We start from the raw sequence: 14,731 nt of genomic DNA on the forward strand, positions 1-14,731 counted from the left end.
AGCATTTTCTTTCACCAGTTTAGTAATGACCAGAATACATTTTACTTAATCAAAAATGAATTTAACATGTCCTGAATTATGGCTAAATAACATGTACAATGTCCTCTATTATAAACTTTGCATTTATTATAAATTGAACACAGGAGGACACTACTGAGTTCTTCAACAAAGGCTCAAGCTTCACTGTCTGCAGAGTTAAATGATCTGCAGGTGCATTAATAATATGGAAATAAACTGGTTAATGTGCAACCAAGAGGAGCTCAGCTTCATGTGATATCTTGATGTGAACTTTTAGCTTCCGCTTACGTAGCAGCCACTTTAACTGCAGCAGTGGATTAGGTATAACAGAGCCTATTGTTCAAGCCTGAAGAATTCTTGCGTTTTCTCTTCATACTTGTTCCTCAGATATGTGTGGACTGAAGTTCACCACGTTATTGAAATGATCGTATTCTCATAATGGAGTCTAGGATTGGAACTAAAAATGAGAAGCTGTGGCCAAAGGTAAGAAAAACCTAAGCCTGTTGACTTGAAGCTGGTGGTTATCAAGAAAACCGGGTTAGTTACATAACAATCCATTTTGTTTTCAGATTCCCTGGCAGGGATTGTGTGAACTATATAACACAAAGACAACTGTAATATATGTATCCCTGAACAGAAAACATCAGCAGGGAGCCTCATCTATGATTCATACATTGACTGCAATGTGCAACAGAAGTTTTCAGATTGTTCGCACACTTAGAAAGTGTTAAGGAGGACAGCAGAAGCTAGATTTGATGATTTTGGTGGGGAAATACCTGATCCTTGATTTTTAATTTAAAGGTAATCCGCATAAACTATTTCTTTTTTATTTCTCCTGTAGTTTTATATACAATTCAGTGTTTGAGGAAGGATTAACATCCACGCTCTGCAAAGACTCTTTCCGTCATTTACTTTTTTAAAAAGTGCCCAAATCACTTTGGATACAGCGTGTTAATACAGCTCCACATTTAACAAACAAATGTAAACACAAGCTGCCAAATGCCTTCTCCGTGGAGAGATGAAAGCCCAGAGCTGTAAACCTTCAGTAATGTCAAGCGTTGCTCCTCGAGTGTGTGTGAGTAGGCACAGAATGAGAGATTTAGCCACAGAAAGCCTCTGATTCCTTTCCAATATCACTTCGAGCTCCTTGAGTCCAATTCCCCCATCTGCTAGTTGTAACAGTTGTGAGATGAATAATTGGTGTCAAGTGGCCCCTGTAATGCTCACTGTGCTGCTGAGGGCTCAGTCGAACATAAACACAACTCCGGCTGGCTACTTAAAGCACAATCAGGACCTTGAGTGAGGCTTGAGTTCGTCTTAATCCAGGTAGTGTAGATGATTTTCTCAAGCATCTTGACCTTGTGGTGCATTTTGCAAGTGTGGCTCCTTTCATCCATCCTCAATACAAGCCAGAATCTCCACATCAGAACACCTTTTTAAGGGGGACCTGGAAACACTGCGTGAGAAGAGGCGTATTTAAGGTTTGTTGCACAGTAAATATTGAGACCGGAAATTGCAGGTGTGTTCAAACCTGGGTGTGGAGACAAATACACCAAGCCCTTTCTGCCACACACACTGCAGCTTGCACACAGGACGGAAAGCCAGTGGTACTTTATTACATTAAGACAACATCTCACTAATCTACCTCCACAACTTGTAGGAGACAGCCAGGCCTTCACTCCGCCAGACACAACACAAGGTAAGATCCATAGATTATTTTTCTGTTTTTAACTTTTCTTTTATCTGAATCACTGCCGTTTGCAAAGGAATAATAATCAATACATAAATACATTTATTAATAAATATTTATGTTCATGTTTGTCAACAGATTCTTTAAAACAGACTTTCTGTGGTGTTTTTAAACCTACATCATTTCATATCAAATGGAAATGAAAACATGAGGATGTGTTTAGAGCATTAACAAAGCTCACTGTGTACGCTGGGGTCAGTGGACAGTTCAGGTTAATCAAATCGGAACCAGTCTTTCCTGTCACAGTAATGGAAGCAGCAACACTGGTATATAATTTCTATCTATTGTTTGTTTAAGTTTTCCATGTAGTTTGACCTGGATCAGGTTGCAGAGCACAACGGTTGGTTTACATTCACAACAGGGAGTTTCCACTACAGCCAAAGTCTTTTGCAACTGTCAATGCCATTTAGTCAAGGAATTAAATCAATTAAATACAATTAATCAATTAAAGTTTAGTGGGGGAGATGAGAAACTTGTTCTCTTTTTATATAGGACATTGATTTAGGTAATAAACTAGATAAATCAGTTGAGAATGGGATCCTTCTCTTTAAACTTACAGTAGGTTTGCTTTGATTAAATGTTTTGTTTTGCAGGTAGACCAGCAGCCAAGTCTGTCATATATATTCCATCATGCGCTGTCGAATATTATATAACCAATGTGGGAAACTGTGATTTCTGCTACAGTTTGAAATGCGGACTAGCCATGGGTGTGGCCTCTCCTTTGCCTAGATTACAAAAGAAAACGGTCAATAGATCTTTGGTCCAGTGAATGAGGGAATTCTTCTCTTTCTCTTTCTAATTTTTTAAATGGAACATTTCCCAAGTTTGTGATCTGTAACTGTACATCGCATGACATGTGTCAGCAATAAGTGTATGTAAGGCAAATTGAAAGCAAAGATATTTGTGTACAAAACAAAATGTGAGTGATTTCAGAGTTGGGTAGTTTTAAGCAGACCTGTAGCCTATTGTGGCTAACATTAACTAATCTTAGAAAACTTCTTAGATGTCCCATAATTGCTACTTTTAGCCACAATGGCGTCTGTTCATATGAAGTTACAAAGTCTTGCATTAAAGCTACTGTCTGAACTGCAACTATTTATGTATTATGTTATATCTAACATATTTTCAAATCATTCTTGTATCACTCTAAGTCCTCCTCACGCTTACACACTACAAGCCAAATGAACTCAACTTTAGCAAGTCCTATTATTTTATTTAAATCTCAGCCCTTTTTTTGTTTGCTCTGTGTGTGTCACCTCTATTATCTGATTACTTGAATACCAGAGCCTTGATATACTTAATGAAGGGTGTGGTTAACATCCTGGTAGAGTACAGCTGACCTGGTCTATCTTACCTCTCTGTACACCACCCACTGCATCAATCACTGCCCAGCGAGGCATTTTATTCCCACAGCTGGAGGAAAGATTCGACTCTGAGGCAGCCTTCAGTATATGGGCCATGAATTATAGCAGAGCTATATATCTGGAGCATCACTGTAACCACAGTTCCTCCAGCTATTTGACAATCATATAATGTATGTGTGGATCTTGTATTTGCATTCAAGATATGTTGCCAGCAGTGTAATGTGCACAAGCCGGTTTCCATACAGCGTGTCACCACTAAGCCTATATTCTTGGCTCAGCTGGCGATACAGTGTGTTTGCTTATCAGTGCTGTTGTTTCTGATATCTGAGTCAAGAGGCAGTTTAAGCACCACTGATTGCAGAACTTGTATGTTGCTATGGCGCCAAGCTGACACTCATTTGGGGGATTAGAGGTGTTTCACTGTCAGAGATCCAATCTTTTTGAAATGGTTCACTTGTCATGTTAGAGACATCTGTTTCCAGTGAAAAGATAGGGAACTTGTAAGGATGAGGAGGAGGCTTCAGAAATGCAATGTTTTTCTCTAGTTTGGAGAAAGTGAATGTGTTTTCTAATGTACTATTCCAGGTTCAAACACATATTTATTAATGTTTGACCTTAAGCAGTGGTGGAAGAAGTAGTCAGATCCTCTCAAAAGTGTGAACACTGGAGAAACTACAGCGGCAAGAATTAAAAATCACAACTCAAAAGACAAAAAAACACAGTCTTTACTTTCCAAAAACAGGGTCCTGTACACAGGTAGGCAGTCAGTAAAAGGGCAAACCATCCAACAGGGATTAGGTAAAAGCAAGGTGCAGGGTCAGAAAAGACATTAGATCAAAAACAACAACAATAATACTTAACACAGAGAGAATGCTGAAACGCTAGACATCAAAGGTTCTTATGACCAATTGGCCCAGAGTGGGGAACAGACAAATTAAATATACTAGAGGGGTGGGGATAACCAGGGACAGGTGCAGCTAATCAGGGCGGGGCAGACAATCTCACAGTCGGGACTCACACAAGGGCAGGAAGTGATGTGGTCTGAAACGAGAGGAGAGGTCAGTAATAAAATAAAACAGGAAACACAAAATGGATTTTAAAAAAGTTTTGGGATATGATGGGGCGTGCCAAATTCTCTTTGAAACGCTGCAGTTTCACTCAGATGAACATTTCAGAGTTTTCCATCTCATTGTTTCGGTTTTCCCGGTCTTCGACTTTATAGTTTTGATTCACTCTTACCATTAGCAGATTTTTGCAGCAGGTTGCTCCTGCTCCTGCCAACTGTACAGTACCTGCCCAGCACTTAACAGCAGATGAAGTTATACAGCTAAATTGTGGCGCATTTAGGAGCAAAAGAGCCACATATTTCCCTCCGGAGTTGGTGGAGATCAAAACCAGAGTTAAAAGACAGTGATTACTGGACAGAAACACCACTTCAAATGGATACTATGATTGCTCCACATCAGCTGGATGTGTTAACAAAAAAATTGTTAAAATGTTAAAACATGTTATTGTTATTGTAGAAAAACAAATAAGTTGTTTTATGTTTAAATAAAAGTGGCAATACAAAAAAAATCTAATCTAAAAGACTAGCATCCAAATTAGACATCATAAATCCAGTACTTGAGGAAATGTATTAAGTTACATTTTACCACTGACCATAAATCTCAATTGTTAAATAGATGTTGATGTTTGTAACTGTAATTTTCTGTTTTGTTAACTTTTCTTCATACACCTCACAGACCTCAAATGTGTCTTGAATAAATCAGAAACCTGTATATTAATATATTCATAGCATCAATGCATGTAAGTTGAAAACAATAATAATAATAATAATAATCTTTATTTGTAGAGAACTTTTCAAAAACAAGTTACAAAGTGCTTTAACAAGTGTAAAGACAATAATACCCAAGAGACAATAATACAAAAACAATACATGATAAAAGCATGAAAACATTGAAAAGACTAAAATACAGTCACCAATGACAAGTCTCACGGTTTCTTGCCTTACATGTGTGTGTTTGTTTCAGTTCAGCAGAATGATGAATGATGACAGTCAGGACACATTTAGAAATGTCAGCCAAAAGCCAGGCCTGCAAATATGGACCATCAATGTAAGTCAGCCCAACAGTACTGTGCATGTGGACATTACTGGTCACACTGCTGTATTCTAAGACATGCTAAAATCTTATTTTTGTGTAAGATTTCTTAATGTTTAACGTGCTTTTTGTCGTTTTATTCTTCAGAACATGCAGATGGTGCCTGTTCCAGCCCAAGGCTTTGGTAACTTCTTTGAGGGAGACTGTTACATTGTTCTTTATGTGAGTACAACACTGGCTGATTTCCCAAGAGGCTACAGAGAGGCTCAACTTTAATGACTTACACATCTGAGTCTTCTATCTGCGTCTCCTTATGTGTTTTTGCCAGATAAGCGACAACAAGGGCTCAGGCCAGTCAGCTGACATCCACTACTGGATAGGAAACGCCTCCTCTCAGGATGAGCAAGGTGCAGCAGCCATCTACGTCACCCAGCTGGATGAGTACCTGGGTGGGAGTCCGGTACAGCACAGGGAGGTGCAGGGCAATGAGTCGCCACGGTTCAGGAGCTACTTCAAAAATGGCCTCATGTGAGTCAAAGGAAGGGGCTATGGGGGTGGTGACCAAATAAAAAAGAAGGAGCCACACACACACACACACACACAGAGAATTATGCTGTAATCTTCCTGAGACATGGCTTACAACAGTAATCCCTTTGCATGAAATCATTATGAGACAAATTACACTTGTTTTGTTGAGGCTTAGCAAAGAGAAACACAGTTTTCCCTCGCCCAGTTCATTAAACTCTGACTTTTCAATATGTTTTTGCCCCATGGTTATGTAACATTGAGGCAAAACCTAAAAAGGTAATAAAACAAAAGAAATGCCTTCAGCTGCTTTTGTGTTCATCCTGCTTCCCATCTGCTGCTCTTGTTTTATTGTACTTGAACTTTGATAATGTACACTGATTTCTCCACAGCTACAAGAAGGGTGGAGTGGCCTCAGGTTTTCACCACGTTGACACAAACGTCTACAATGTCCTGCGATTGCTGCACGTCAAAGGGAGGAAGCATGTCACAGCGACAGAGGTACGCAGAGTGGGATATACTGGGCAAGGAATAATGCTGCCTGCCTAGTACCTCCCACTGGAGCTATCACTGGCTTTACACATCCAAGCTACAAGTAGTGTTGGCACTCCCTCTTAAACAAATTATGTCCTGCTTGTTATCATAGCAGTCAGAGTAGGTTCATTGCATGAGTGCTATGACTGAGAGGTGTTTAATTCATATTTCCCTGTGTTAACAACATTTGTTTCTCAGAATTTTTATTGGTTTCATGACAGCCCATTTGAAGGGGGACTGTTTGAAACCGCTTCGTCATGTTGATGTTTGTGTGCCTGTGTGCAGGTGGAGGTTTCATGGAACAGTTTTAACAATGGGGATATATTCCTGCTGGATATGGGGAAAACTATAGTGCAGTGGAACGGCCCCCAGAGCAACAGGAGAGAAAAGCTCAAGGTAATCTTCCTCCCTGAGCAGTAATGGAAAAAGATTTTCTTATGTACCTCAAAACTGAAACATAATTACTGTGCCTAAAGAAAATGCAATTACTTTACACCCATGAAAAAGAGTCACATGTGTTCATGTGGGCACAGAAAATATAATTGTATGTTTTACTTTTACAAATGAAAAAACTTTCATATCTTCTCTCTCCTCTCCTTTCTCTGCAGGCAGTCTTGTTGGCTCAGGACATCCGCGACAGGGAGCGAGGAGGTCGAGCTCAGATAGGTGTCGTGGAGGGAGGGGATGAGCGGGACTCCCCAGAGCTGATGAAAGTCTTGATGGCGGTGCTCGGCCAAAGGAGTGGGCCGCTAAAGGAGGCCATTCCTGATGACAAACCTGACCAGCTGCAGAACGCCAATGTCAGACTCTACCAGTAAGGACTTCCTCTTGATCTGTTGCATCGCCGCTGCAACATGTTGGGAATATTTTGCCCATTTAGTAAAACCGTACACTGTTTTTTCTCGTGTGTCTCCTCAGCGTTTTCGAAAACAGCGGGAATCTAGTGGTCCAAGAGGTGGCCACGCAGCCTCTAACACAAGACCTGCTGCAGTCCTCTGTAATCCTTCAAACAAGTTCCTTACACACTGTTATTACAGAAAAGGCATCCTGCCTCTTGTTCATTGTTTTGTTTTCTCTCATTGTCAGGACTGTTACATCTTGGACAATAAAGGCTCCAATGTGATGGTGTGGAAAGGCAAACAGGCCTCCAAGGAAGAGCGGCAAGAAGCTCTCAACAGGGCAGTGGTGAGTTTAATACACTATATCAGAAGCCAGAGAAATACTTACACTACATGAGGTAGGTCAGAATATTACAAATAAAGAGCTTGAGTCCTAGGTAAATCTCCTTTTTACTCTATAATTTTTCAACATTATGGTTCTCTTTTGCCAGGGCCACCAAGTAAAATAGTAATAAACTATCATGAAATTATCATCAAGAAAAATACTCCTCTCATGTTTTCTACCAGGGCTATATCAAAGCCAAGAACTACCCATCCAGCACCAGTGTGGACGTGATGACCGAGGGAGGAGAGTCAGCAATGTTCAAGCACCTGTTCAAATCCTGGAGAGATCAAGGGCAAACTCAGGGTCTTGGTCGCACCTACAGCATTGGAAGGATAGGTAACATATATATATCGATGGTCCTCCACTTATAAATGTAGACCCAAAGTGTGCAATTAGTATTAATAATATAATATAATATAATATTAAAATATAACCATGAAATTGTGCAATAATACAATGTGATACAACATCTTTGTTTTTTTTAATAGTTTAAAATTAAAATTCTAAATATTTGGGGTTATTTTGCAATTTCATGCTTAATGTATAATGTATGCATGATTATTTATTTCTAATACCAAACATGTCGGGTCTCCATACAGCAAAGGTAGACCAAGTGAAGTTTGATGTGATGGAGCTCCATGCGCGTCCTGAACTGGCAGCACAGCAGCGCATGGTGGATGACGCTTCTGGAGATGTTAAGGTGAGGGGGAAAATACACAAACACAAAATGTAGATCGACTAATTTCAACAACAGCGCTAATGTCTGTATCATGAGAGGAAAAATGCTGAAACATTTTACATTTTTGTTCATTTTCATGTCGGTGTCAGGTGTGGCGTGTTGAGAATTTGGAGCTGGCCGAAGTGAATCCAAGTACTTGTGGACAGTTTTACGGAGGAGACTGCTACCTGGTGCTCTACACATATCTAAGATCAAACCAGCAGCAATACATACTCTACATGTGGCAGGTCAGTATCATCACAGAAGGAACATTTTTCTTGTTTTGTGTCTGTCTTTCTGGCTCTGATAAGTTAAAAAAACAACAGGTATAAACATGAGTCTATCTCTGTCTTACAACAGGGACGCCATGCCACTAAAGATGAGATCACAGCTTGCGCCTACCAGGCTGTCAATATCGATAACAAGTACAATGGAGCCCCGGTGCAGGTCAGGGTGATCATGGGAAAGGAACCTCGCCACTTCCTGGCTATTTTCAAAGGCAAACTCATTATCTTTGAGGTGCGATTTTTCTCAGTGAAGTAAAAAAAAATTTGCTGGATATATAAACGCTTAAATGCAGAGAAAGGTCTATATTTTGTTTGTGTGGTGGAGGAATTATGTTTTATTTCTCAAAGGGAATGTGCTCTTGAAAAACATCATAAATCCCATGCACAAAAAAACAAAACAATTTTAAGTGTTAAACCACATTTTGCATTTTTGTGTATGTGTAGAAATCTCTGCATACATTTTATGTATACATATGTGTCCAGGGTGGTACAGGCCGACCTGGTGTGGTCAATCCTGACAGAGGTGCCAGGCTCTTCCAGGTGAGAGGGACTAATGAGCTGAACACCCTTGCCACTGAAGTGCTGGCGAGGGCCTCCTCTCTCAACACCAACGATGTTTTCTTGCTGAAGACTGACCAAATTTGCTACCTGTGGTATGGAAAGGTATGGCCTTTGTTGATGGTGCCGCAAAAGCCGGGAACTTCCCTTTCAGGAATGAAAGTGTGAATTTGTGTTTGTGTTGCCACACAAAATCTGTGTTTGTTTGATGTTGGCTTCTGTCTTCCTCCAGGGCTGCAGCGGGGATGAAAGGGTGATGGGGAGAGCAATGTCTGATGTGCTGTCCAAACAGGACAAGCAGGTGGTGATGGAGGGCCAGGAGCCAGCTGAATTCTGGGTAGCTCTAGGAGGAAAGGCTCCCTATGCCAGTGACAAGAGGTAAACACAGGCAGCAGCAACATCACACCTTTGGCACCTTGGTGCCAGATATGAACAACTGTTCATTCAACCAAACGTCTTGTTCTACATATTTTCTTTTAGTGCTTCTGTATTATAGTAAATACAGCAAAAAATAAGGATTACAATAACTTATAAACAAGGACTTCTCTCCAAAACTCGCCCAAAAGGCTCTTTAATCATATTTTCAAACATTAATAAGCTTACATTTAAATCTGCATGGATTAACTTTATATCAAGGTTAGTGGAATATGCCCAATGTCATCTGAAGCCCACGGAATATAGTTTGCGCACACACACACACACACACACACACACACACACACAGAGCAGATTATACAGTTGTGTTGTTTCAGACTGCAGAGGGAGGAGCCTCCTCACAGTCCCCGGCTGTTTGAATGCTCCAATCAGACCGGCCAGTTTAAGATGACCGAGGTGGAGGACTTCGCCCAGAGCGACCTGGATGAGGAGGATGTCATGCTGCTGGACACCTGGGAGGAGGTGAGAGGTCAAAGCCGCTGAGACCCTCCAGACTTAGATGCAGAAATAAAGATTTATGAGACAAATAACAAGTTGTAGATTTGAGGATTCATTTGCTTGATGAGATTTATATGTGAAAATAAATATAAAATAAAATAATAATAAACTAGAATGGTAAAATTCTTCATGAAAATATTTAAGTAAACACAGTAAACAGGTTAAAATGTCTTAACATGTTAATTGTTTATATGTTGCGCGGGAGGGACAGTAACCTGGCTCTGTCCAAACCCCTTAAAACCACAAATTGTTTTTTTCAGATTTTGTTTTTGATACACATAAAATAAACTTGATATAATGTGTTAATTAATTAATTAATAATTAGGAAGGCTTTTGGCCTGAGCCAATCTTCATGTTAAGATAACCATCTCCTTACTTGGGCTGTTTAATCTGCTGAAACATCAATCTTTATATAGACATTTCTGTCTATAATTGAGTCCAAAAAAAAAACTTAATTTGCAGTTTAGTGAGAATATTTCAACCTGTTTCTAATTTCATTGAAAACCAGTTTTAATATTTGTATCCTTTTTTCACTTTTTATAAGAAAATAAATGCTTATGGACTCAATGTCAGAATAAAATGACTTGATAAAAGGAAGATTTTTTGTGAACAATTCATCATGTTTTGTTAAGTTTATTGTATGTTTTGTATAAAAAATACAAGTAGCTGTGGCTGTCGAATAAATGTAGTGGAGAACAATATGTCCTTCTCAAATGCTGTGAAGTATTAAGAAGCACAATATAAAATAGAAATACCCCAGTGAAGTATAAGTACCTCAAATCTGTCCCTAAGTACTGTACTTTATCGTGAAGTATTACATTAAAGGATTAAATAGTTCACAGCTCTCTGAAAGGGATCTCTCTCTATTTTTCCGGTCTTTCCAAATCACTTTAGATTTTCTTGTGGGTTGGAAATTTTGCCAATGAGTACGAGACGAAGGAGGCATGGAACTGTGCGCAGGAATACCTGAGGACCCACCCTGCAGGCCGCGACCGCGACACACCCATTGTTTTTGTCAAACAGGGATACGAACCGCCCACCTTTACTGGCTGGTTCAACGCATGGGATCCTCATAAGTGGAGCGTGAGTTTGTTATAGGCTCTCTTTGATCTCAGTTAAAGGCACTGGAGTGCTTTTAATTAAGTCCATGATTAAGACATTACAAATCACCATTCAAAGTACACATACATGACTGTACACTTCCATCAGTGCTGATTATGGAAAAGAGACACAAATATCACATAAATAATCTTGTGTGAACTAATCATTTCAGAAATTAAAAAGAACATAAGTCACATGTGGATCCTGCATGCTTACTAATTTTCAGTCCTGACTCACATGATCTTCTCAACAGGGGGGCAACTCCTATGAGGAGATGAAAAAAAAGCTGAGTGATGCAACATCTCTCTCACAGATCACTGTAGTAAGTGATTCACTAACACTAATCCTAACATTAATTGACTAAATGCACTAATATCACAAATGCAGCAACTACTAATGTCTCTGGGATACATAATAATGTAAATTTTGATGTCTCCTCCTAAATCTCCAGAAATATGATTTCACTCACTCCTTTATCTGTAGGATCTGAACAACACTAATTTCAATAAGAGTCCTGCTGGGATTAGTAGGGGTGGTTACACGGCTCCAGGAGGCCCCATGAGCTCCCCTCCAGTCTACAGGTTCCAGGGAGGTGATCTGTCCCCCAGACCCTCTACTCCCACCAGCCCGTTGACCCAGAGAGCCCAGTCCTCTGCGTCCATGACCCGGTCGCCCTCCTCTGGCTTCACTCCATCATCCCCAGCTGGTGGCACTGTGTCCCCATCTGCTGGAGGCTCTGGGATGTATCTTGACCCAGAGCTCCTTGTCAACAAGTCTCCCAGTGAGCTGCCGCAGGGAGTGGACCCCAGCCAGAGAGAGGTAGGTACAGAATTGTGGATCTGGTGCAAATAGTACAAAATTTTGTGCTAGGTGTTAATAATTGTGTGAATGCTGCAAGCATCGATGTCTTAGTGAAGATTCTTTCTAGTTGGAAAACGCTCACTTAAAAGTAGGGATGTCCTGATAGCTACTGATCCTGATAGATTATCTGCCAAATTCAACTTTTTTCCTTCATACAGTATTACTCCTGCAAAGCAAGGCCACAATAACATTTAATTAAAATACAATAAAGTACAAACACAATTAGGAAAGCTGTTTCAATCAGATTGACAGCAGAGCATGGCTTCTTTAAGAAAATAGAAGTGTCTCATGTTTTATTTTATTTCCTATAATATTTTGTATAGTATGATGTAGTATTTAATGTAATATCTGTGCAGAGGACTGACCGTGTGAATCTACTATGACAGGAACATTTGGACAGCAGTCATGCAGCTTCTCTTTATCTCCGGCATGAGCTAAATTCAAGTTCAAATGTATCTTTTCAACCAACAGCAGCAGCTCAGAGTTTTGGTTATGCTGCAGAAAGTCACCTGACAGGCACAAAACTACTACAGAGAGATGCACAAAAACTACAAAGAGGAAAAAATAACTACAAAGATATTCAAAATGACTAAAAACTGGCAAACAATAACTATAAAGAGATGCAAAATTACTTCAAAGATACACAAAATGACCACAAGAAACACAACACAACCACAAAGAGACACAAAACTACAAATAGACATAACTATTAACAGAACCTGTGTCTCCTTGTAGTTTTTTTTTTTTTTTGCATCTCTTTCAGTCTGGGTGGAGGGGCTTTTATATATCTGTGCCTCATTGTCTAAGCATGTTGTAATTAGTATGCGTGCATCCTGATGTAACAACAAAGCGTGTACAGTAGAGGTCAGCCTAACTGTTTTCCTCCTGTGATTTCAGAACTACCTGTCTGATGTGGATTTTGAAAACCTGCTTGGCACAACTCGTTCAGATTTCCATCGCCTCCCCAGGTGGAGACAGAGCGACTTGAAGAAAAAAGCAGGACTTTTCTGAGAAAACTTCATTGTTGGATTACAAAGAAATGTTGTTGAATCTACCGTATCTCACTGTAAAGTGGAGAAATGCGATTGTAAAACAGCTAAGGCAGGATTTTATCTGTTGTTGAGAGAGGATTGGTAGAGGCCTTGATCATTTCACCAGCATATTGGGTTTTTTTGACAATACTTTCAACTATCAAGTTATAGTGATTAGACATGCTGACTGAGCTTTTTACCCTGATTATGATTTAAAAAATACTTTAAATTAAGAATATTTTTAATTGTTAAACTTTCTATTTATCTCTTTTTCAATGTTTTATGCTGATCATTCTATGATTGAGTTCTCTCAACATATTATTGTCTTTCTCCATGGATGAATCACTTATATTATGAATAAACACACAAAACCTTCGATCAGAGACTCTGCTGGTTTTATTTAACGACTAGTGCAAATGTACACAGTGACAGTAAAGACATACTGAAAGACTTTGTCGTGTAAAAACTGCTGTAGTGATGAAAAATAAGGATTTGCTTGACAAATACTTGATTAAGTTATTTATGGTTCAATATGTTTAGAGCATCCAATACATTTAATTCATAGATATGCTCATCATATAAATAATCAAACAAAAGTTATAAGGCATTTAAAGTCTGTTTAAAAAAACAAACATTGACAAACATTCTGGAGCAGCCATCTCTGCAGGACAATCTGCTTTCAAAATGAATGGACACCTTAACACAGACACACAAAACAGGATTCAACATTATTACGGTATCAGAATTGAGAAAACGTAAATCATGGCTTACTCTAGTAAGAGTATGACTCTGATTTGTATGATCCTGAGGGGAAATATAAATGTATAAATGTAAATACTATTCAGAAACTACATAGCCAATTTATGCCCTACTGGAATACACACCTTATTTACAATTATTATATCTCTCCCCAACAGTTAAATTACTTTCTTTAAGTAACTTCCCACACCGCTCATTCACTGCTCTTTCATTCACATTTTCATTCACTCTTGCCTTGTTACCGTACAGCAGCCCTCAACAAAAGCTAAAATTATACAATGACAGGAAAGCTGCTGGCAGATGACAATTGTTTTTTTCTCCATGAAATATCTGTTGAAGGTTTTGATCAGTTCTGTTATTTAGCTTTAAAACCGGATAAATCCCTTTAGAGCAGGGGTCGGCAACCTTTTCTGTGATCAATATACAAAGATGAATACATCCAGTGTACCAGCAGCATTTGTTAATGCACATGTAATTTATTTTTAATTTATACACTAATAGTTAGTCAGATTTTAATTGAAGTTTGACCTTGTTAATAATAATAATAAAATAATAATAATAATAGAAATATAATAAATAGGGCTGTCAATCGATTAAAAAAAAATTAGTCTAATTAATTACACATTTTGTAACTTGTTTGTAGTTTTGTAATTTATTAAAAGAATGATTTGAAATGAATCACATATATCAATATTTGCCATGATAAGCATTTAAAATATTCTAATTCAAATAGATTTTGGTAGATGAGTGAATCATTGATAATAAACAAAAATAATAAACTTATTTAGCTAAACATCTTTATTTCCCATACATTCATAACCATTTTTTTCACTGTTCATATGCAATAACAATGCCACAACAATGTTTTTAATTAAAAATAGCCTACTAATAGCGTTTTTGTGGTATTGAAGACCTTTAGGATGACACCTGTCTCCTTGGTTTGAATAAGCAAGTCACCACTGCTCGACA

At 38.8% G+C, this 14,731-nt stretch overlaps 1 protein-coding gene across 3 annotated transcripts; it reads left to right on the forward strand.

Moving 5' to 3' along the window:
• Positions 1-328: 328 nt before the first annotated feature.
• vill (villin-like) lies at positions 329-13,386 on the forward strand. Of its 3 annotated transcripts, none has more exons than XM_038728710.1 (21): positions 329-501; positions 1,679-1,717; positions 5,163-5,246; positions 5,379-5,453; positions 5,560-5,759; positions 6,149-6,257; positions 6,576-6,686; positions 6,899-7,104; positions 7,209-7,287; positions 7,377-7,475; positions 7,697-7,850; positions 8,114-8,214; positions 8,343-8,480; positions 8,593-8,751; positions 9,003-9,182; positions 9,310-9,455; positions 9,830-9,974; positions 10,905-11,093; positions 11,365-11,433; positions 11,595-11,930; positions 12,870-13,386. In XM_038728710.1, the coding sequence occupies exons 1-21, from the start codon at positions 457-459 to the stop codon at positions 12,981-12,983; spliced, it is 2,778 nt and encodes a 925-aa protein (XP_038584638.1). In that variant the 5' UTR covers positions 329-456; the 3' UTR covers positions 12,984-13,386. The 3 variants fall into 3 exon arrangements, with proteins under 3 accessions (XP_038584638.1, XP_038584648.1, XP_038584655.1); XM_038728720.1 differs by having other exon boundaries at positions 5,168-5,246; XM_038728727.1 differs by lacking the exon at positions 11,365-11,433.
• Positions 13,387-14,731: the final 1,345 nt, after the last annotated feature.

Source organism: Micropterus salmoides, unplaced genomic scaffold (genome assembly GCF_014851395.1).
Source record: "Micropterus salmoides isolate LMB-PRFRI ecotype aquatic unplaced genomic scaffold, ASM1485139v1 Ms_hic_scaffold_1, whole genome shotgun sequence".
NCBI classification, from domain to species: domain Eukaryota; kingdom Metazoa; phylum Chordata; class Actinopteri; order Centrarchiformes; family Centrarchidae; genus Micropterus; species Micropterus salmoides.